Raw genomic sequence first — 25,222 nt, forward strand, 5'->3', positions numbered from 1 at the left:
TAAAGCATTATAAAACAATATTTAAAAATTGTCACTTCTCCTTTAAAAGGGTGGCTTAAAATAACATATTTAATACATGGAAAGTGCTCTGTGAATAAAAGATTCCCTTTCAAATCAGACACTATATAAATTAAACATTTCATAGTTATCTCACTGGTAGTTCCAAGTAAAAATTGTTTTCATTTGTTTTAAAATATTTCTACAGCAAGCGATAAGAAAAATAATGGTGTAAAAAACATCAAAACAGTAGGATACCTTGTATGTGGTTGAATCAATATAAAGTTTAAATAAAATTCCACATTATTACCAGATGGCTAATGTGAAAAGATTCAGTGGTATATTTAAACAATAGGCTTCATACCTCACTAGCAATTTCTCTGGAAGATTTTGCATGCTTGAATGAAAGAGCGTCAACTTTAAAGTCATAGCCTTTTGCTTTGGCCTCATCCCAGGCTCCAGTATAATGTTTCTGCAATTAAAATATATGCATAATTTTCATTGCTGCAAGAAAATATACTACAAACATTCCTCAATTAAACATGAAGTCCTATGCACATTTACTCAGAAATAAATCTCATTATGTTTAATTGACTGTTCTTCAGAAGACATCTGTAGACAAATGCAGTGCAATATATGAAAAAATTGAATTTTCAAAATAAATAATAGGACGGCATGCATAAATTCAGTATACATTTGCATGCATATTTATGGATGCACACATGTTAAATAACTTATAACAAATTTTACTTGTTTAATATCTATACTATGAATTGATATTAATAGACCAAAATGGAATTTATTATGAATTTACAATAATATAACTATGCAAGAAGGGGAAACGTAACACTTAAAATAACAAAACTCTGTTCCAAAACACAATGGTTTTTGGTACACTAAGAACATCTTGTAAGTTTGTGGTTCTTTTTAATAGACCTCTCACCCAAAGTTAAAAACAAAAACATCTCCCTTGTGCCATCTCAAAATCCTCTCAATGTCTTCAGAAGCTATTGATCATGATATCCTTCCAGGTTGACAGACAAGGTTGGGAGAAGAAAGATGCTGTTCTTTAGTGGGTCACATTTTTCCATGGCTGATTTTGGGGGGGGGGGAGTCTAGCCCAAAACCTCTGCTCTTTGGGTTGCACAGTGTTCTGTTTTTTCCACACTTCTAATTAACTTCTACATCAGAAGTTGGATGATTTTACCCATTGGCATAAGTTGAAGTTTTATCAATGGGATGAAGACACTCAATTGTAGATCTCAGTCATGTGCCATGCAATGATGCAGTGCCTGGTGATTTGCAAATTGGAAGGGGAAGAACTGGCTTGACTAAATCACAACCCACCCGAGTAGTTATAGATTTTATGGCCACCCATATCTCGTAATTTTCCATTGTTAAATCTAAATGGGAGAATAGTCCCCAAGACAGAGTAGATGCACAATGTTGGCATCCTTCAGGATACACCAATTCTGCTCAAAGAGCAGGTGGCTGCTATGGCCCGGAGGGCCTTTGCACAAGTATATCTTGTGTGCCAGTTCCACCCATTTTTAGACTGGACATTCATGACTTACTCATCTCCCAGTAGAGAAATGTGCTCTGCTTTTGAAAAGAAATCTGAAGGTTCAACTGCTCCTGGATATGGTGGCACATACAGCGTTGGGAGACTCGCATAAGTACACTTATATAACACCACAGCTACGTTAACTGCACTGGTTGCCAGAAGGCTTCTGGAAGCAATTCCAACTATTGTTGCCATTAACTCCTTATTTTGCTAAGGACAAGGTTACTTGTGTACTCTTTCTGGTGGTTTCTACCTATCCTACCAGATCTGGGCCCTTTGGTGAGGCAATATATGATAGGGCCTAGGAAGAACCCAGGAAGCAAGACTTCCCTGTCATGAACAGCTTCTTCCAAAGATACATTCAACTCCAACCTTACTTACCTTTCAGAAGGCCACAGAGACTTGGCTCTTCCCCCAGGCATTGGGGTGAGGAGGTTACTATGGGACACCTGGTATGGATGCATGTTGTAGGCATTTTTCATTTTTAATGAGAGAGCCTCAACCTATGTTTTGCCATTCTTGTTTTATTGTTAATATCTACATTGTATTTTGGTTGCCCAGAGTTTCATCTGATAGATGATTAGCTGTCTAAATTTGATTATAAACTAACAAATAAAATTATCTTACATGGCTAGCATTCACAGCATTCATCTTGGAGAGCAGTATTTCAGGGGTATCGAGAGGAATATTAATCTGGGCCTTCTCTTTATCCCATGCCTCACGATACAGGTTCTAAGAAAGGGAGAAAAGAAAGACAGTTTTCAATTGCTTTGTGAAAATCCTTCTAATTTTTTAAAGGCCACTGTATTTCAGCCACGTTACACAGAGGTAGTGACTACATTTCAATTTACCTCACTGATCTGTTGTGCATTGACCTTGGCCAGGACAACCGGGGGCGGGTCAGGTATACTGGTAAATTTCAGTGCATCTGGGCGTAGTTTGTACAACCTCTCATTTACGAGATCTTGAGCCCTTTTCACTCTGACCACATCCACGGAGCCTTCCGGCATCCATCCTATCCCACGGAGCCATTCCAGATCAGATTTATACAAATTCTATCAGACAATGGATCACAAAAGAAGAATAAAATGATTAAGTTCATATTTTAGCAACTATTTAATTTTCTAGAATTAATAGGATATCAAAAAGTCCTGACTAATATGGTTCAATTATTTTTAAATGGATTAATCCTCCTTATGAAACAAAACAATCAAACTAGATAAGAGAACAAAAATACCAAAAATTCAAATGTGTTAATTATTCTGATTAAGTAGGCAGAAAAACTTTTAAGGCCTGGCATGTACACCAAATATTCTAAACAACTCTTTCTGAATCATTTTAAGTACATGCATATAATGCCCTAAATTCAAAATAAATTTATTTAGTTCAATTTATGCCAGCAAATTTGAAAAGGCTATTAGAAGGTGCCGATTGGTTGTTCAAAGGCTATTTAGAGTTATCTACACTTTGGGAAGCCAAAGCCCATTTAAAATTGTTATCTCTGTGGTCAACATTTAAAAATATATCCATCATCACAGCATGGTATTCTAATATATCGTGCAAAGGTTAGCTACATTCAATGAAGACTTCAGTGAAGGAACAATGTCTCCGGTGTCCTTCAGATATAGGCAATCAAGGAAATAAAAATAGAATTAAGATAATTTTCAAGGGCACCTTCTAAAACTTACATTTTTCAGATATTGGGATTTGCGTGGCAGGGAGAAACTTATGTGGGTCTGGATAATGGAAGCTGAAGTGCAAAGTATCTGTTCTACAGCTACACACTTCAAGCTCTCTTTTGTTCTATGTCTGCCCATGATGCATGTACATATATCTTGTAAACCACTGGTGTACTTACATCGCTCTGAAGTTCATACGCTTTCTTTGCTTGGATCACATCATTCTGATCTGGCAGACAAGACCACTCGTGCAGATAACGATGGTAATCCACGTCGCTGGCTATAGCCTGCCCTTGCTTGGCTGCCTGGATAGCCACCATTTCATAGGGAATGGTGATCTTGGCTTTTGAATTGTGGTATGCTTGTTTATAGAGACGGTCATTTTGCATCTTCATTACTCGAGCAGCCCATGAAAGTTTAGGATCTTCCTTGACTGATGGGGTTCCAATATAATGACCTTTCTGTCTCTCATAAGTTTGTTTGTATTTATACTGAAGAGGAAAGCAAAGCAAAGAACCATTGAAATAATTAGGATAATGCAGTGTGTGAAAATTGGTATTTTAACAACTGGGGGACCTTGAATAAAGGAAAGGTAGATTTCATTATTAAGAGGGTACCACTGATTAGATTTTGAATGCATGTGTCTTTAGGAATGTTGTTTTGTAGGTTAGGCATTAACATGATATTATATTGGGTAATAAACCATTATAAAAAAATATTTAATTTATTCCCCTTTAAAATGATAGTTTAAAATTATGTATTTAGTAAATGGAGAATGCTTTTTGAATACTAGATTCCCTTTCAAATCAAACATTATACAAATTAAATTTTTCACAATTATCTGACTAGCAGTTCCAAGTAAAAAATTATTTTGATTTTAAAAATACAGTATGTCTACAAAAACATCAAAACTCTGCTGTGGGGTGCCTTGTATGATATGAAGTTTACATAGAAGTTTAAGTTTAAATAAAGTTGCACACTTTGGTAAATGGGTGATTAGAAAAAAAACGGTGGTATCAGCAGCTATACTTAAACAATAGTCCTCATACCTCACTGGCAATTTCTCTGGAAGATTTCGCATGCTTGAATGAAAGAGCGTCAACTTTAAAGTCATAGCCTTTTGCTTTGGCTTCATCCCAGGCTCCAGTATAATGTTTCTGCAATTAAACGATATACACAATTTTCAAGGCTGGAAGAAAATAAACTATAGATATTTCTTCTTAAACATGAAGTCCTATCCACATTTACTCAGAAATAAATCTCTCACTATGGAGGGATGTTGTAGTGTTTGGCATTTTTAATGAGAAAGCCTCAACCTATGTGTTGACATTCTTGTTTCATTGTTAATATCTATATTTTCTTTTGATTGCTCAGAGTTTCATCTGATAGATGACCAGCTGTTTAAATTTGATTATAAACAAATAAATTTATCTTACATGGCTAACATTCACAGCATTCATCTTGGACAGCAGTATTGATGGGGTATCAAGAGGAATATTAATCTGGGCCTTTTCATTATCCCACGCTTCACGATACAGGTGCTAAGAAAGGGAGAAAGGAAAGACAATTTTTAATTGCTGTGTGAAAATCCTTTGAATTTTCAAAGGCCTCTGTATCTCAGCCACATTACACAGAAGTAATGACTACATTTCAATTTACCTCACTGATCTGTTGTGCATTGACCTTGGCCAGGACAACCGGGGGCGGGTCAGGTATACTGGTAAATTTCAGTGCATCTGGGCGTAGTTTGTACAATCTCTCATTTACCAGATCTTGAGCCCTTTTCACTCTGACCACATCCACGGAGCCTTCCGGCATCCATCCTATCCCACGGAGCCATTCCAAATCAGATTTATACAAATTCTATGAGACAATGGATCACAAAAGAAGAATAAAATGATTAAGTTCATACTTTTAACAAATATTCTTAAATAAATAGATAGGTTGATAAATAGATAGGTTATATGGTAGATGGTATAAAGGATGTCAGAATGTCCTGACTAATGTTGTTCAATTAATTTTAAATAGTTTAATTTATGAAACAACAAAAACGAAAGACAATCAAACTAAATAAGGGAATAAAGATATCAGAAAATTCAAATCTGTTAATCATCTTGATTAAGTAGGCAGAAAAGTTATTAAGGCTTGGAATGTATGCCAATCAATTTGTACAACTCTTTCTGACTCTATTGAAGTACACTCCTTCAACACTCTAAATCAAAATAGATGATTTAATGCAACTTACTCGAGCAAGTTTAAAAAGGATAGTAGACTCTGCTCAATTGTTTGTTCAAAAGCTTCTGATATGTTTGTGTACTTTGGGAAGCCAAAGCACATCTAAAATTCCTATCTCTGTAATAAACATTTAAAAATATTTCCACCGTCACAGCATGGTGTTCTAGTAAGGCCTGCCCAAATTAGTTTCATTAAATGAAAACCTCAGTGAAGAAACAATGTCTGTTGGGACTTTTTGGTAGCTGTTATCAAAGAAATAAAAGTAGAAGTAAAATAATTTTTAAGGCACCTTCTAATACTTGTATTCTTCAGCTATGGAGAATCCTAACTTCCAGTTGGCAGGAATAATGGAAACTGAAGTGTAATAAATCTGTTCTATAGCTATATACTTTAAGGTCTCTTGTTCTATGCCTGGCATAATGCAGCTATGTGTTCTTAACAGAATAACAGAATTGGAAGGGATCTTTGAGGTCTTCTAGTCCAACCCCCTTCTCAAACAGAAGACCCTATACCATTTCAGACAAATTGCTGTCCAACAACTTCTTAAAAACCTCTAGCAGCCACAACTTCTGAAGGCAAGCCGTTCCATTGATTAATTGCTTTTACTGTCAGGAAATTTCTTCTTTGTTCTAGATTGCTTCTCTTCTTGATTAGTTTCCATCCATTGCTTCTTGTTTTGCCTTCAGCTGCTTTGGAGAATAGGTTTACCCATCTTCTTTGTGTCCCTCAAATATTGGAAGACTGCTTTCATGTTACCCCAGGTATAGGTACTTATTAGACTAGATGTATCCAAATTCTGCAACTGTTCTTCATCTGATTTTAACCTCCAGTCCCCTAATCATCAATCATATGTTGCTCTTTTCTGCACTCTTTTTAGAGTCTCAACATCTTTTTTTTATAACATGGCAATAAAAACTGGATATAATATTCCAAATGTGGTCCTATCAAGGCATTATAAAGCAGTACTAATACTTCGTGTGATCTTGATTCTATCCCTCTGTTAATGCAGCCTAGCACTGTGTTGACTTTTTTGGTGGCTGCAGCACACTGCCTGCTCATATTTAAGTGATTGTCCAATGGGACTCCAAGCTCGTCCTCACTGTTACTACTATTGAGCCAATTCTATACCTGTTCACTTTGCCTAAGTGTAAAACCTTACATTTTTCAGCATGGAACTTAATTTTGTAACTTAGGGCCCAGTATTCAAGTCTGTTGAGATCCTTCTGGATCTTGAACCTATCATCTAGGGTGTTGGCTATTCCTGCCAGAAGTATAAAATATATCTGTTCTATAGCTACACACTTCAAAGTCTCTTTTGTTCTGTGCCTGACCATGATACATCTACATATATCTTGTAAACCACTGGTGTACTTACATCGCTCTGAAGTTCATACGCTTTCTTTGCTTGGATCACATCGTTCTGATCTGGCAGACAAGACCACTCGTGCAGATAACGATGGTAATCAACGTCGCTGGCTATAGCCTGCCCTTGCTTGGCTGCCTGGATAGCCACCATTTCATAGGGAATGGTGATCTTGGCTTTTGAACTGTGGTATGCTTGTTTATAGAGACGGTCATTTTGCATCTTCATTACTCGAGCAGCCCATGAAAGCTTAGGATCCTCCTTGACTGACGGGGTTCCAATGTAATGACCTTTCTGTTTCTCATAAGTTTGTTTGTATTTATACTGAAGAGAAAAGCAAAGCAAAGAACCATTGAAATTATTAGGATGATGCCAGACAGTGTGAAAATTGGTATCTTAATGACTCAGGGACTTTAAATGAAGGAACAGGTGGATTTCATCATTAAAAAGTAACCATGCAGTAGTATTTGATCACATCAAAATTTAGGAATGTTGTTTTGTGAGTTCAGCATCAACCATATATTATAACTCATTGTAAAACAGTATATTAAAACAGTGATTTTCCCTTTTTAAAATGGCAGGAGAAAATAATATTTATTGAATTCAAAACAGTAGGGCATAAATATTCCCTTTTACTTAAAGATCTCACCTGTTATCTCTTTGGCAGTTTAGGATAAGATATGCATTAAAGTGCTTGAATTTAAGCTGATATTAAAATCTCAAATTTCGAAATATGTAAATGTAAAAAAAATGGAGGATATTGTGCAAAAATATAATATCCTCGAACAATAGCAACTGAATCTATACATGTTTTATCTGCCATCTGTTTGATATGAAACGAAACGGTAATTTTAGAAACAACATTTAAATAACAGAACTCCTACCTCACTGGCAATTTCTCTGGAAGATTTTGCATGCTTGAATGAAAGAGCATCCACTTTAAAGTCATAACCTTTTGCCTTGGCTTCATCCCAGGCTCCAGTATAATGTTTCTGCAATTAAAATATATGCACAACTTTCAGTACAGTCAAAAAAGTACTGAATGAATTACAGCAGACTACAGATATTGCTCAAAATCCTATACATATCTAATCAGAATTAAGCCAGTGGACAAAAGATGGCAGAAATCCTTGCCTTCTTAGAACACAATTAATAAATTTGGTCTGAAACACATCAAAAACTTTTTCAGTATCCAGCAAAGTTAAAACAACTAATTTCAATGTAGCATGTTGTGGTATCCAAAACAGCCATTGCCAAACAAATATTTTCAAATGCTTATCTATTTTTTAAAAATCCACACTGATATGGGTGGAGTAAGATCCATATTATTACATTCTATAACCTCTTGGCAAGTATTGCAGTTAATACTTTATCATGTACATTAAATAGAGATATTGTCGTATAACGTGCACATTTAGTACTATTTTTCTCAGGTTTTAATTTGATTGAAATATAAGCCTCATAAAAGATTTAGGAAATATATATATAGGTATTTCTGCCTATATTAAATGGTTGGTTATATACCTCTACCAGTAGAGGTGCCAATAAGTTCATAAAAGTCCTGTACTATTTAGCTTAAAATCAGATCAAGGAATCTTTCCTCTATTTATAGATCAAATATTTCCTGTAACTTATTATACCAATGGTTGTGCCAATTTATTTTTACCTTCCTAAGAGATTTCTCCCATTTCAATTATACTTCAAAAAATAATAATAATTTACTATTCAATTACAGATTTTCCCAAATCATATAAACTCAGTGTAAAAATAATAAAACTAATAATTCATTGATTCTACTTCATTTTGTAATTGACCATCAGTGTCCTGAATTATAGATATAAAATGTCATTGTTTTTGTTGTTTCAACAAATAAGACAATAATTTTCCTTCTTTCTTTCTTGATTCCCAATAGATAAGATTAATGTACTTCAAGGAATATTCAAAGAGATCCAAAAGTAATAGATTCAATTTAACCTTAGCTGCTATAAATACTTGGCATGAATCCTTTCTGTGGTTTCTCTCTAATCCTCTCTATGAAAACTTAGAATATGGATCTCTTTTTCTTCAATAATTTTATTTCCTTTTTTGCTATATTTTATTCCTACGATGTTCTTTTCTCCTATAATTACTCTATATGTGTTTGAGTATGTGCATGTATATATGCAAGTATTCTGCTGGTGTTGCAGCAATTTGTATTTTATTTAAAACTATTTTTTAAATCATCACACTACATGACTGCTTTGCATTTTATTTAAAACTATTTTTTTTAAACCATACTACATGATTGTTCAAATAAATTAATAGGACAATTTTCAAATTCCATATATGCTTCTTTGGTTCCTAAGGTTAATTGTTGTTCTTAAAATATAAATATAGAATAGACATGCAAGTTATAACTCAAAGACCTTTATGTTTTTAAGAGCAATTAACAGTAGGACAATATATTTAGGACAATGTAATAAAGGAATATTGACATTCTTAACACAATTTCTACAGTTAGTTAATTATCTTACATGGCTAACATTCACAGCATTCATCTTGGACAGCAGTATTTCAGGGGTATCTAGAGGAATATTAATCTGTGCCTTCTCATTATCCCATGTTTCACGATACAGGCGCTAAGAAAGGGAAGAAGAAAAAACAATTTTCAATCGCTGTGTGAAATTCCCTTTAATTTTTCAAAGGTCACTGTATCTCAGCCACATCCCCTTATCCTTTCACACATTACACAGAGGCAGTGACTACATTCAGTTTACCTCACTGATCTGCTGAGCATTGATCTTAGCCAAGATGACTGGAGGTGGGTCAGGAATACTGGTAAATTTCAGTGCATCTGGGCGTTGTTTGTACAACCTGTCATTCACAAGATCTTGAGCCTTTTTCACTCTGACTACATCCACAGAGCCTTCTGGCATCCATCCAATCCCACGGAGCCATTCCAGATCTGACTTGTAAAGATTCTACAAAGAAACCCATCAAGCTATTAAGATAATTCTTCCGCTTGCCAAAAACAGCACTGAGGCTACTCTACTCAAAATTAATGTATAATTACTCTTATCTTAACACAGTACCATTCAGTTGGCATAAATGTGGTGCCATATATGTATTTATTTAGTTTTTATTTATCAAAGGTTTATACAGTTGTCCATGGGTGGCTTACAAACAATAATAAAACCTAAAAGGCATAAAAAGTTTCCTCATACTAGCTTGTGAGGATATTTGAAAAATTAATTCCTCTTTCTAAGCTGCATAGTTTTTACTAGGGTCAGTTACAGAAAACTGTACATTTTGTAAAGTAACTGCTTATGATAACCCTATTCAATGCAGAGCAGCACAGATACGTCACAGCTTTACCTATTTTTTATACCAAAATATGGTTAAATTTAAAACAAATGGTCAATAGACAGAAATAAAGAAAAAAATATAATTCTGTGCAAATGATTCTCTGTTTATGGATAGCCGTTCTGTTCTATTTAACATTCAATCACAAATGGGATATGATTTTTTTTTCTTTTATGATGATAATCGCTGCACATTGCCAAGAACGATGCAGGGCTTGAGTTATTGTAGATGCAACAATAATAATTCAACAAATGCAGTATGAGACTAAATAAGCTAAGAGGCAAAAACTATAATGTAAGATGTAGTAACTTTCTACTCACATCACTCTGCAACTCATAGGCTTTCTTGGCTTGGATGACATCATTTTGATCAGGCAGACATATCCATTCATGGAGGTTGCGGCGATAATCAATGTCACTAACCAGTTTCTGACATTTCTTGGCCAACAAGATGGACAACATGTCCACTGGGCTATTAAACTTGGTTTTAAACTTCTCAAAATGTTTCTTGTACTCCCTCTCACTCTGCAATTTGGCTACACGAATTGCCAGCACTAGCTTGGGATCATCATAGATGTTCCGGAATCCAACGTGGTGTCCCACTTGCTTACGGTAACCTTCTTTGTACTTGTACTAATGATGAAACATAAACAAAACATCAATTTATAAACTACACATAATCAATTATTAAAATTACATTTCAACACTGTGTACACTGCATTGTGGCCTCTTTTTATATAGTTAAGGTCTGCCAACAGCCAATACCTGATGAATAAACTGTAAGCAATGAAACTGACAGCTATGGTTTTATTGCCAGGATTCTATATGATCCTTTTGGACATACTTATAAAAAATATGGACAAAATATTAACTATTTATTTTACAGAAGATGAAATAACTGTGGAAATGCCAAAGAAGAGCAGACCATACCTCACTAGCAATATTCCTAGAAGCCTTGGCTTGCCGGATTTCAATGGCATCCAATCTTAAGTCATAGCCTCTCTTCTTCATCTCCTCTAATCCAAGTTGATAATGTTTCTGTGAAGGAAAATAAATAATGCATTTCAAGGCATGTCATATTTATAAAAAAAATATGTAATATTGGTTTATATGTTATATCATATCATAGTATATTAAGATCTTTGGGCAGCAAACAATGGTAAATTTATGGGATTGTCCTGATAGGGAAATGCTTTTCATGTTTCTCTTGCTCTCAAAGGTACTCTCACATTATCAAATTTGTGCTTATATAATTGTAAATTTGGAGAGTGTCATAAACTGTCAAAGGAGATTTATCCTCGGAAGAGGAAGAAGCATAAGGAGAGACCATGGAAACAAATTCACATTTAATTCTTTAATTTCTTACTTTACTGTAGTTCACAGAATTTGCTTTGGACAGAATGATCTCAGGAATGTCAATTGGAAGGGTGTACTGTGTTTTTTCTTTATCCCAAACTTCACGATATAAAGCCTGAAGGGAGAAAAACATATTTATCATATTTATAATGAGAACATATCATATTATTGGTAGGATATATTTCATTGACAAAAATATCCTCATTTGAAGTTGGACATATTGACGTTTTAATCGTTTTAGAATTAGGGTTACACTCAACTTTTTGGCTTCAAGAACAGAATAAGCTCTGCAAAAGAACTGATAATTCATGGGAAGGTAGAACTGAAAGCAATGGGTCCAAATCACCAGAGCTGTAAAAGACTTTGACAATGCTACACTGACAGTGAGCAACCAATCTGGCTTCATCTTACCTGCAATAAATTTTCCTATATAGCTAAACAATATCTATGAAATATCTGCAGAGTTCTGGCCAAGAAAACAATAAATATACCACAAGCTTAGCTGTGTGATATACTTAATGCCAAGTCCTGATCAAGAAAGCCTGCTAAAACTACCAGTGACTGAATGGAATTTAGGTAGACTTAAAATATCCAAATCTGAAGCAAAAGATAAATCCCTTGTAAGTCCATTAATTTAAACTGTGGGAAAGACCCCATGCAAGTAGTGCTTGATTTACAACTAGTCACTTAGGGACCTTACAAAGATCTGGCAGATCTGCCTAAGAGTTAATTATGACTTGGATTCGAGGTTCTGATGGTTGTCCACCATCAGAAACTCGGGCACTTGGCAGGCCACATTCAGGGTCATTTGCAGTGTCCTGTAGTCACGTGATTGCATTTTGTGATGTCAAACTGGCGTTTGCTTCCATTTTTTTGGCAAAACCAATCCCATAGAGAACCACTGGTTTGGTTAACGACTGCAGCAGTCACTCAACAACTGCCACAGAAAGGACTGCCCACGTGATCTTTATGACCACCACAATTTACAAATTGTAATGGGCAGGTCCCATTATGGTTATAACTGAAGCACTACTACTATATGCATCTTTGGTCCTGTTCCTATTGTCTAAGAATTAAGCCTTCATTTAGATTAACAATGACCCAGTTTCTTCAGTGTAAGAAGTTCTAAAGAAGTAGTCAATATTTCTATGGGCAATATGGAAGATGGGTTGTGGGTATATAGAACATTGGAACAGTGATTTTAATTTAAAAAATCCTTCACGTTTGCTTTTTCACACACATTTTTCTACCACACCGAAATAAAAATGCATGAAAAATATGTCTTATACTTTTATAAAAACAAACAAAACTCCAAAAAACTGTCTTCTAAAACAAAATATGTAAGGTTCCCCTTCCTTTGCAATCTTTCTAAAAATATTTTCCATTTAATGTTTAAACGGATCTACAGTTACAACTAAAGCTGGTGCAAGCTGGTAGTGCTTGGATTTTTTCCCCCAAAGTTAAGCTTTTTCTGTTTTCAATGACAATATTTTTCATGGTGGACGCTTATCCTTCTACGTCAATCTAGCAAAGTAGCAATCAACAAAACTGCAGCATTTGCTCTTTTTTCGGGTGCTCACTGACATAATAGAAATGTATCTCACTTCAGTGTTATTGAATGTTGATTTTAAATAGAGACATGTGGCCCCCAAGTAACTGGTGCATGACAAATAATGCTCACCCCACTCTGCATCAAAGCATTGGCCTTAGCCAGGACAACTTCCGGGGAATCAACAATAGCTGTGAATTTCAGAGAATCTGGCCGCTGCCGGTACATTCTTTCATTCAGCAGATCCTGGGCATTCTTCACTCGTCGGACGTCCACAGAGCCTTCTGGTATCCAGCCAATTCCACGCAGCCATTCCAAGTCTGACTTATACAAATTCTATAAAAAGAAAAAAGAAAAAGAAAAATCAAGCATTTCCTTGGCAGAACATAAGTTCTGGGCTAGTCCAAGTAATGTAAGTTCATCAGGGTAATGAATGCCTTCATCAATCTTCCCAACTTCTTTTCCAGTAAAGATATTCATACTTATTTCATCAGAGATCATTCCTGTTGAAATAAAAGGCAACTCCCATAATAAAAAAATAAACGTTGACAAAATTGTTACGGTATCGGTCAATTACAAAAGGCGGGATTACTTGAAACCACCTACATCCTGCGACAATAACTTTAGCATCATCAAACAGCAGCATCTATCTATTTGAGGTCCTTGGGAAGGACTTGGTAGGTGTATAAAAATGACAAATTCAGTCTAAATATCTGGCTGATCGTGTGACCAACCATATTAAAACATTTCCCTATCTCAAGTCCCTGGAAAGGATTTGATAGGTGGACAAAAATATGAAATCCAATATAAATCTCTGGCTGACTATGCAACCATATATGCTGCCTGAATCTCATCGACTATGGACTATCTACTGTATGCTACTGAAACACTTGGAAGCAGATTCTTTTACAATGCCACAGGTGACATATATTATTCCAGCAATGCAAAAGTATTACATAATTTTAATTTTTTTTAAATGGACTTAAAAGAAAACCAAGAGAGCCACTTTGGTTGGTAGTTAAGGCATCAGGCTAGAAATCAGGAAACCATCAGTTCTAGTTCTTGTACTTGGGCACAAAGCCAACTGGGTGATCTTGGGCCAATTCTTAGGAAGGGGACAAGGGCAAATCATTGCCAAAGAAACTTACCAAGAAAACTGTAGGACCTAATCCAGACAGTCATCCGAAGTCAAAAATTGACTTAAAGGCACACAAGTGTGAGTGCCCACCCTCACACACACACACACACACACACACACACACGGCTTACTTCCAAACAAATTCATAGATTTGCAAATAACAGAACAATGGGTTTAATAAAGCTTCTTCCAGAGTCAGGGGATAAATTGCATTCAGAGATTTGCTGTGAGACATTTCTCCATCTTGCTGGAAGTTGTACTATTATCCACTTTGCAGCTGCTCCATTCTCAGGAAGGGATTAATTTGGGGACTTTTTGCATGCCTGTCACATGTTCTTTCACTAAACAATAATACCACTCAGATATATGCATTTTACATTTGAAGTGTACGTACATCACTCTGGAGGTCATACGCTTTCTTTGCTTGAATGACATCATTCTGGTCTGGCAGGCAAATCCATTCATGCAAGTGTTTGCGATAGTCCACATCACTAACCAACTTCTGACAATTCTTAGCATCTAAGATTGATAGCATGTCAACAGGACAATGAATCTTTGCTTTACATTGTTCAAAGTTCTTCTTGTACTCCAGATCACTCCGAATCTGGCCTGCATGGGCAAACCACACCAACTTAGGATCATCTTCAAATCTTTGAACCCCAACATAATGCCCTTTTTGCTTTTCATGTGCTTCTTTGTATTTGTACTGTAACAGAGAAGAATACATGTTGGAATGAATATAAATGCTACTAGGAACACTAACAATGATTGAGCTACTAAAGTCATAGAAATCAAGAGAAGGAGGCCAATTTGGATTCAGATTTCTTCAAAACATCATATTGTTTCAACTGTTGTCAACTGTTGACTAATATTTTTGTGATATTTGGATATCATTGTAAAATATAATAAAAATCCCTTTGTACCAAGGTATCAGAAGGGTTCTTAATATCCACTTTTCTACAACAGTTTTCTACACAGTTTTTGTGTGTCAGTACTTTGCCTGACACACAAAATGACAAAATCAAATAGGAAAGTAGATTTTTTTCATCTTCCAGACATCTTTTTATTTACCACAGTGGTTCTCAACCTTTTTAATGCCACGACCCCAACCGGTCGTAAGTCGAGGACTAAACCGGTCGTAAGTCGAGGACTAAACTGGTTGTAAGTCGAGGACTAAACCGGTCGTAAGTCGAGGACTACCCAACCGGTCGTAAGTCGAGGACTTTCCCTGCCCGGGAGTGCCGCGCATGCGTGGTTCCGCCCCTGCGCCGGCCGAGGCGTAGCTGGCAAGCGGCAGGTCGACCACCAGCTGGCCCAGCTCAAGGGAGGTAAGGCACCCGCCAGAAAAGGGAAAAAAATGGCGGACAGCCTTGCTTGGCGACCCCCGTGAAATGGTCGATCGACTCCAAATGGGGTCGCGACCTATAGGTTGAGAACCGCTGATTTACCAGAAAGGAATCCTAGATGAGCATTTAAAGCATTGAACTAAGAAACCCTGCTATCCGTATTATTTGGGCTGGGAGAAATAATGCATCCTAATGCCAAAAATCAATAGATGGTATTTTAAATTAATCTCCCTAAGTTCTTGCCATTTATAGCCATTAGACATATAACCTTGTTATATGTCATTCTGAGTCAACCTAATGAACTTTTCTAAAGGTCCTCTGTCTATTCCATTAATATTTTTTTTATTTCTGTAGCTTCTTCTTAAAAAAAAAATAGGGAAGTCCCTGGACAGGAAAGCATCTACTCACATCACTAGCAATATCCCTCGAAGCTTTTGCCGCTTTAATTGAGATAGCATCAGTTCTCAGGTCATAACCTTTCTTCTTAGCATCTTCCCATCCTTGGACATAAAGTTTCTGTAGAGGATGCGATAAAAAGATACTTGACTGTAAAATCACATCTAAAATTTAAAATCAATTTGTTCATATAGTCGTATTAGTTCTTGTAAAGTGAACATAACCCCCCCCCAAATTATTAAATATTCAAACAATGTTAACACGCACTTACATGGCTGATATTTGCAGAATTTGCCTTGGCGAGCAGAATTTCTGGGGTATCCGGCATGACATTGGTTTTGATTTTATCAGCATCCCATGCTTCAGTGTATAGTTTCTGTGAAAGGAATAAGAGGGGGAAAAGTTTGCTTTTTGCCTACAGAAAATATGAATTGAAACAGAACATGAGGCTATAAAATTAGAAAAAATCATATTCATTAAAATGTTATCTGAAACTTGTAATGAAACTAAGTGAGGGAAATTTCTAATTCAATCAACTATGCTTCAAAGTCATATGTACCATATGGTAAACTATATTTTACAGACATTTGTTGTTGTTAGTTGCGAAGTTGTGTCCGACCCATCGCGACCCCATGGACAACGTTCCTCCAGGTCTTCCTGTCCTCTACCATCTTCTGGAGTCCATTTAAGCTCACGCCTACTGCTTCAGTGTTAGTCATTATTAACACATTTTTTCTAGCTCAGATTTTGTGGCTGAATATATTTAAAAGGACTCCTGCGTTCAAGACCTGAGAGGTCAAGTTTATTAAGGAAAGTCAACAAAGAACATCTGAATTCTCCAATTTTCTAAAGAAATCCCCTTTGGGCCTGAGGCAAAGCACATGTGCTCCAAGACTTAGAAAAAAATGCAGATAGATTTCAATACATCAAAGCAGCATCCACATCAAAACTTGCCTTTGGTAGAAACTCCTTAAGATACTTTGATTCATATGCCAAAAACTACCACAGACATTTTGAGAGATTAGTGGATTTTGTGGTTTATTGCATGTACAATTCCATAATTTCAGCTCATTTGTCATGGTGAAGTAATCCCTTCTTTGTCTGTACATTCCTATGCCCATGCTGCTATTTTTTCCTCTTAGCTGCGATATTTTGTATATTAGTTTTTCAACACAATCAATAGTCACACTGGCTGGAAATTATGAGAGCTGTGATCCGTGGTGAGATTCAAATATGTGAACAACCGGTTCTCTGTGTAGATGCCGTTTCTGGAAGTCTGTTCTGGGCCCGGGCAACAAAAAAATAGCTACCGGTTCTGCCAAACTGGTGCAAACCGGCTGAATCCCACCACTGGCTGCGATCTGACTGGTTTGGAAGTCAAATTTCTTAACTAGCAAAATAGTTCATTGATCCACTAATGAACAATGGTGGACAGCTTTCCTTCCCTACGTGTATTCAAGCAGAAACTAGAAAGACATCAGCGAAGGATGGTTTTATTTGGATTTTGACTCCGAGCAGGCTAAATAAATCCTAAATTTAGGATGTGATCATTCCATTTCCTAAGCAAATTATCATCTGTTATGGAAGAAACAAGCTATTCTTGTTCAGAAAACCTACCTTGTTCATCATCTCAGCATTATGCTTTGCTAATTCTACATCCCAAGCATCTGTGATACAGGTAAATTTCATTTGACTAGGTGGTTGCCGATATTTGTTTTCACTTAGGATTTCTCCAGCTTTCTTGACATGTTCAACATTCAGTGAACCAAGAGGCACCCAGCCAATGCCTTTCAACCATTCTAGATCTGACTTGTAAAGAGCCTGAAACAATAGATTGTGTTTAGAGAAGTCAACAAACATGCATTATAACCAATTTTTTTTGGGGGGGAAACATTTCTAGCTAATTGAATTATGAATTTGATTTTAAAAACTTCAGGTGAGAAATGATCTATGATGCTGAAATTCACCTAGAAATGACTCAATTGATTTTCAGCAGCTTTACGTGTTATAAAATATGAATAAGCATCATGATATGCATATTTAAGGAATAATGATGACAGCCAAAACTATATTAAGTGTAATGCTGCAATTAACTATCCATTTAGAGCAAATGAATAAATATAAAAAAATCAAATAATAATGTCAAGCAGCTGAATCCCAACTCATCTTTAATATGTTTATTTATTTATTTTTTATTTTCAATCCAAAATAAAACCCAAAACCTAGTCATACTTTAAAATTCATAAGTGAACTGTATAAAACAGTTATCCCGGTACTAAGTCATATTATGAAAAATGCATATAATGTGCAAAGTTTTAAAAAAAATCTTTGCAAAAACTATTATTAGGCATAAAATATTCTCTTAGGAGAACATTTTACATAGAACCACATGTAAATTTTAGTGCAAGCTTATTTTTTAAAACGCCGAAGTGAACATGATAACAGTACAAAAGAAAGTTAAGAAACCATGAGAATATGAAATTGATAGATCTGTGAACTACCAATGAGAAATAATAAGAAATTAAACATGCTAATAAGATGGGAAAGGAAAAAACTGGCAAAGCCTATTTTACCTCTGATTTTCAGGGGGGGAAAGTACTCTTCTAAATTGAAACAGTATGAATTGAAATTCAAACTGAGTTGAGTGACCTGTGATACACAAGTCATTACAGTGTGTAATATCAAGAGGAAAACTTCCTCAGTATTTAAATATATCTTTCAGCTGACAGAATGATCTTCCTAAAAAGGACACATGGACAAGTCCTTCCCACATGTAGCATCCTGTATTCCACATCAGTCTATTTCAGATATTTGAGGAATCATTTGGAACTGCAAGGGCAGGCTAAGACAGAGTTGTTGGGAGAGAAGGAAAGCTTCAAATATTTTCCCACTCTGTCCTGCACACATGACCTTTTAATGAATCACTGACCAAACTCAGTAGAATACTGATGCCTCCATTTTACATTAAAATCATGTTTACCACCTCATACTTACATCACTCTGCAGATCATAAGCTTTCCTAGCTTGGATGACATCATTTTGATCTGGTAGGCAGGTCCACTGGTGCAAATAATTGCGATAATCAATATCGCTAACCAGTTTCTGGCAATTCTTGGCCCCCAAGATCGACAGCATATCCACAGGGCTGTTATATTTGGTCTTCAGTTTCTCAAAGACTTTCTTATATTCTCTCTCACTTTGCATCTTGGCCACATTTATAGAATGCATAATTTTAGGATCGTCTTCTACGCTACGAGCTCCAATGTGATGGCCAAGTTGCTTGCGATAGCCTTCTTTGTATTTGTACTGAAATATACACAAATATTTACATTACCAACACAGAAAAGTATTTGTTCTGTGCTTGTTCAGTAATTCTTTTTTTAAAATGTTTTATTATTATTATTTTAAAAATACCATTTCTACATTGAACAGTGTGTTGTCTAGGTATACAAGTATTAAAATATAATAATCATCATAATAATCTTATCAAAATACAATCATATACTAGGAAATAGCAATCAAATTGTTAAAAATAGTATTACCCGTATTAACATTAGTTATACAACAATCAAAGTATTTACTAACCATTATAAATCTTGCTCACATAATCCACATATTCTCATATTTCCAACTTTCTAACCTGTGTTTTTATCAGCTAACCATTGGTAAAATGGTTCAGTAATTCAATTAGATCATCATTTTAAAACTAATTAAAATAAATCTTTTCTATAAACCTATAAGAAAACTGTTAGGAAAAACGGATTCACTCATCCAATTTTAGATCATAGTTAAAGATTATATGTTTTATTATTTGTTATTTCTTTTTTAAAAATTCCCCCTTCTGTTCTTGAAGTCAATATATTAGATTACATTTATCAAGGTTATATATTTAGGTTTTTTGTCATGTTAAGCTAGCTATGTCTTTTTTTATTAATGATTTTCCTCATCAAATTTGAAAGTTGTATTTGGCATGCAAAGTCTTCTTCTATCTATAGTCCACTGAATTCATAGGTTTAAATAATTAAGCAATTTCAAATAATTCAAGGTGTTAGTCCTACCATGCAGAATATTTAAATTTTCCTCCTCCAAACAGATTAAAATGTATACATAAATGTCCACCAAAACGAGAAATCCAGATACACCCTGCATCTGAAAATACATCCTACAGTAATTCCTCTAAAGTTATTGTCTAGCTTTATAGCTGCCCATATCTCTCTTCTCAAGTCTATTCTCAGCTGCCTGTACAATAGCTGAGGTTTTCTGGCATTATTTCTGCAAAACTTGCTTACTTATAGAATGTATTTATTTATTACAAGTGATTTTATTCTGCTTCAGTCATTTTGACTCAAAGCAGCTTACAAGTAGTGACACAATTCCTCAGTGCTGCTAAGAAAGAACCACAACTGTTCGTTTTGATTTTGTAATTCACAGTATGAATTCCTTCCCAGAAACTCTCAGTCACTGGGAAGTGATTTGAAGTATTTCCTGCAATAATTTTTATGTTCACTACGATATGCAGTAGTTTGTGACTTGCTGTTTTTTAAAACATTTCTTTTAAAAAATATTGCTATTTAGGGAGTCAAGTAGCCACTTACATCACTGGCAATAGCTCTTGAAGCCTTGGCAGCTTGAATTGGGATGGCATCAAGACGCAGGTCATAGCCATCTTTCTTTGCTTCCTCCATGGCCAGTCGGTACAATTTCTGTAAAAAAAGAAAAGAAAAGCCTAGTTTCAGTGCTGCACACAGAAATAAATAAAACATCCTATACCAGTGATGGCGAACCTTTTAGAGACCGAGTGCCCAAACTGCAACCCAAAACCCACTTATGCATCGTCGGGTGCCAGGTGGGTGTGCTCCATTGGGTGGGTGTGCCCCATTGGGTGGGCGTGGCTGCAGTGGTAACAGCAGACTGGGTGGGACTAAAAAGTTCAATCAATCAATTCCAACTTTGCAAGATCTTTTTTTTTCAGTGAGAAGTTGAAATTGACTGATTGATTGAACCTCTTTTTTTTGTACATGGTGGCAGAGGCCTAAAGCGAAAAGGTTTTATAAAACCCAGCTGAAGGCCTAGGACTGGGGTGACGGCGCACGTGCCCACAGAGAGGGCTCTGAGTGCCGCCTCTGGCACCCGTGCCATAGGTTCGCCACCACTGTCCTATACTTTTATCAGAAATATAATTCTCAATTGTAGATGGAAGTTCTTTGGTGCGACCCAGGAACTGAATCTCCACAGAACCCAATTAGGAGATCACTGTAGGAAATGTTGCCATTGCTTGCAAATCCTCGAAGGAAACTCAATTTTTCTAGTGGCTTTTACTTATTTCTATACTCACCTGGCTATAGTTTAATTTGTTGAACTTTGCTAGGACAATTTCTGGCGTATCAGGCATGACATGGATTGTGCATTTATCAGTATTCCAAGCTTCAGTATACAGCCTCTGCAGAACAGAATCAGAAAGAGAGTTAGCACAAAGTGATGGCTGTTTATGAATAGTTCTCCAATCATCTGGCTGTTGCAGCATAGAGACTATCTTCTGAGATCAAATTAAAAATCTGCTGAGCAGGAAAGACACTACTCAGAACAAGAGTAATGTGTGAATGTTTAGGACTCATATTCCGGAGGAAAATCCAGATTCAAAATGTTGTTCAGTCAGGACTGTGTGTGAAGTTTGACATTTGCTTTCCTTCAGTTTTATCCTTCTTTTAGATTTGTTAGTGTCAATCCCACTTTAAGGATGCCAGATTCTAAATCCCTGGCTTCTTACAACTCATCAGAATTGTAAATAAAACTCCTAAAAGTATCAGCTGAATATTATGGAAATTCCCATTCAATGCAGAAGGCATCAATTTATGGAAAGGCAGTCAGTACTTATCCAGCAACAATTAATATCTTAAGCCCCACATTATTTCATTTAAAAAGTTATAGGATATCTCAAACATGTGTATGGATAATGAGATGGACAGCATATAAATTTAATAAAAATAATATAAATAAATTAAATGGAAATCACTGGGACTTGAAAAAAGCTTTAGATTAATTCTGACCTTTTGAATTTTATTTGAAATCACCAAATATATTTCTATAACTATAATAAGATAAGGTTGCTTTATTAGTTGAAAGAAAAAATGCTCACCTTCTTCATATTTGAAAGCACCCAATTATTTCAATTATGACGCTTATAAAATACAATGTTTAAATCTATGGAAAATGGGAATCATTGTGTCTGAAAAGAACGTTTGACAAATTGCGTTCTTTTTTCAAATATTATTCAGAAAGCCCGTCTTTATTAGTTGATATTCACCTTGTTCATGGTTTCAGCATTATGCCTGGCCAATTCCATTTCTAGAGAATCTGTCACACTGGTGAATTTGAAACTCTCTGGAGGCTGGCGGTACGTCTTTTCACTCAGGATCTCTCCTGATTTCTTAGCATGCTCAACATCCAGTGAACCAATAGGGACCCAGCCAATGCCTTTCATCCACTCGAGGTCTGCTTTGTAGTAATTCTGTGAATTAATAGTTCATTAGAAAGGTCATCTTGCATTTTTGGAAAAACAATTGGATCTAATGACACTTATGACACATTATGTTCACGTTGATGAGAGAAATGTAAAAAAATAAAATAAAACTTGAAAACCATGAAAATATCCAAGGTCTCAGTCATGCTCAAGTGACTCCTAATCTCAGCCTCTGCTTGATATAAAAGATAAAACATGTCAGCATGTGAAAAAAAATACTATTTGGATTTTTTTAAAAAAACAAAGCTTTAGAAGACACTAATAATATTAGTTTCATGGTTTTCAAGAGTTTTGTATACTTCTCTAATATACACTTACAGAAAGAGATAAGGCCATTAAGCAACAGAGCAACTTAGATGAAGAGTCTGATCTGGTTATTCATGCATCTGTTTGGGTTAAACAATTAAATTCCACTACTATCAATATTTTTATTATATGTGCGCGTGGCAGAAATGTGCTTAAAATATTATACTTTCCTCTCTCTCTCTCTCTTTTAAATATGTTTTATTGATCAATAACAATTCATTTTATAATTCTATAGTCCATATAATAGCTTTTCTTGATTTTCTCTTCTTCCAATAATATTCTCTTTTGCCAACCTTAAATTAATACTTTTCTTATTATTTGAAAAAATGACAACTAAATATAGATATTTTTCTCATGTTTCTGCAAATAATAACCACATCAATATAAAGCTTCCTTTCTAATTGATCATCTTGGTTGCCTCATCATATTGTAAAAATTTAAATAGTTTCCTCTCTCTCAACTGGTATGGTCAAAAATGAAATTATACTCACATCACTCTGCAGATCATAAGCTTTTCTAGCATGGATGACATCATTTTGATCTGGTAGACAGGTCCACTGGTGTAAATAATTACGGTAATCAATATCGCTGACCAGTTTCTGGCAATTCCTGGCCCCCAAGATCGACAGCATATCCACAGGAGTGCTGTACTTGGTCTTCAGCTGCTCAAACACTTTCTTGTATTCCCTCTCACTCTGCATCTTGGCCACATTTATAGAATGCATAATTTTAGGATCGTCTTCTACACTACGAGCTCCAATGTGGTGGCCCAGTTGCTTGCGATAGCCTTCTTTGTATTTGTACTGAAATAAACACATATATTTAAATCACAGATTAAATAACACTTGGATTGCAACATTGTTAAGTACTTTTAAAACAGGACAACCCATCATCATTTTAAATAGCTCTGTGAATCTCTTTCATTGACTTGTAACAAAACTGCATTAGAAAATAGAATCTGTCATCCAGGTTTAGTTCATAGTTGAAGGACTAATTTAACATGGTTATTTTTTTAGTATTTGGAGGGTTTTTTAATTTCCAGTTTTGATTTTAAGAAGAATTTATTTGATCACATCTATAATCAAGATTTTATATTTGGTTCTTTTGTCAGGTTTTCCTAGGTACATTTTTGTCCCTGTTAAGGCCTTTTGTACATATTTTCTAGATTTTGAACTCTCTATTCTATATATAAAGTTCTGTTCCTTCCATAGTACACTGAATTCATAGGTTTAATACTGAACCTCAAGATTTTAGTCCTACAAATAGAATAGATAATTTTCTTTCTTCATATGCACCAGTATGAACCCACATTTCTACACTATCACAAGTATTTTATATTATGCACCTGGCAGCAATGTTCTCATGAATGAGAAATACCCAATGCCCAAGATCTGGAGAATTATTGGCATAGAATATTGGATCCTACTCTACATTAATTATTCTGAGTTTATTGTCTAACTTTACAGCTGCCCATATATTTAAACATTACATACAGTCTACATATCTCATTGTTAGGATTGTCCCTGTTCAACTATAGAAAGAACTGACCATTAAAGCAAACAAGTTATTCAGGCATTTTTATCATAAATTAATTTACTTATAAAATGTGCATATTTTGTTACAAATATCTTACGCCTTTTCTATAACTTTGACTCCAAACAGTTCAAATAGTAATTACGTCAAATCAGTGACATAATTCCTCAGTGCAGTTAAGAGAGAACCACAACACTGCATTCTATTTTTGTAATTCACAGCATAAATTCCTTCACAGAATTTTTTTCAGTGAAGTTGGAAGCACTTCCTGCAGTAATGTTAGGTTTGGTAAAATACAGTTTACAATATAATACTAATATAAATAATATAAGCATATTAAATGTATATGCCACCTGACTCCCAGCCACTCTAGATGGTTTTCAATTGTTGAAACAATTTAACGACTCGGAACAATACACAAAAAACAGAAGACGAGCACAAGACAAAGGAACAAAAATGGCAAAGAAAATAAACCCAGGGTAGAACAAAAGGAAAAGAGTATCCATCATCCTCTCCAAAAGCCTGGGTGAAGAACTAAGTCTTTAAGGTTCTCCAAAACAGGGCTTTTCAGCCAGTGGTACGGGTACCACCTGTGGTACATTGGCACCTGGCAGGTGGTACGCGACCATCCTAGAAAAGTGGTAGCGGGGGAGGGGAATGAGCTGAACCGGTGGCAGCACCGCACAAGCCTGAGCGAGAGATGGCTGGAGCTGCAGGGCTGTCAGGGCTCAGCAGAAGCGTCAGGATCAGTGCCAGGCTCCAGCTGGAGCTCGGCGCTGATCCTGGCACTTCTGCTGAGCCCAGAAGAAGCACCGATCAGCTGGAATGTTGCAGCCTCTCCAGGGTCTTGTGATTTACATTCAGATGCTTGGCAACTGATTTATATTTATGACGGTCAC

At 35.7% G+C, this 25,222-nt stretch overlaps 1 protein-coding gene across 1 annotated transcript in view; it reads right to left on the reverse strand.

Annotated features, from left to right (window-relative positions):
* NEB (nebulin) overlaps positions 1-25,222 on the reverse strand; it is a 221,727-nt gene that overhangs the window by 103,731 nt on the left and 92,774 nt on the right. The window contains exons 83-106 of the mRNA XM_015814350.1: positions 23,282-23,593; positions 22,269-22,472; positions 21,300-21,404; positions 20,560-20,667; positions 18,959-19,270; positions 17,582-17,785; positions 16,236-16,340; positions 15,977-16,084; positions 14,617-14,928; positions 13,217-13,420; positions 11,546-11,650; positions 11,110-11,217; positions 10,501-10,812; positions 9,595-9,798; positions 9,352-9,456; positions 7,723-7,830; positions 6,851-7,162; positions 4,900-5,103; positions 4,677-4,781; positions 4,290-4,397; positions 3,420-3,731; positions 2,413-2,616; positions 2,189-2,293; positions 362-469 (exon numbers count right to left, since the gene is read on the reverse strand). Coding sequence (XP_015669836.1) covers positions 362-469; positions 2,189-2,293; positions 2,413-2,616; positions 3,420-3,731; positions 4,290-4,397; positions 4,677-4,781; positions 4,900-5,103; positions 6,851-7,162; positions 7,723-7,830; positions 9,352-9,456; positions 9,595-9,798; positions 10,501-10,812; positions 11,110-11,217; positions 11,546-11,650; positions 13,217-13,420; positions 14,617-14,928; positions 15,977-16,084; positions 16,236-16,340; positions 17,582-17,785; positions 18,959-19,270; positions 20,560-20,667; positions 21,300-21,404; positions 22,269-22,472; positions 23,282-23,593 — 4,374 coding nt within the window. The remainder of the gene's footprint in view (positions 1-361; positions 470-2,188; positions 2,294-2,412; positions 2,617-3,419; positions 3,732-4,289; positions 4,398-4,676; positions 4,782-4,899; positions 5,104-6,850; positions 7,163-7,722; positions 7,831-9,351; positions 9,457-9,594; positions 9,799-10,500; positions 10,813-11,109; positions 11,218-11,545; positions 11,651-13,216; positions 13,421-14,616; positions 14,929-15,976; positions 16,085-16,235; positions 16,341-17,581; positions 17,786-18,958; positions 19,271-20,559; positions 20,668-21,299; positions 21,405-22,268; positions 22,473-23,281; positions 23,594-25,222) is intronic.

Source organism: Protobothrops mucrosquamatus, unplaced genomic scaffold (assembly GCF_001527695.2).
Source record: "Protobothrops mucrosquamatus isolate PMUCROS unplaced genomic scaffold, P.Mucros_1.0 scaffold_87, whole genome shotgun sequence".
In the NCBI taxonomy this organism is placed as follows: Eukaryota; Metazoa; Chordata; class Lepidosauria; order Squamata; family Viperidae; genus Protobothrops; species Protobothrops mucrosquamatus.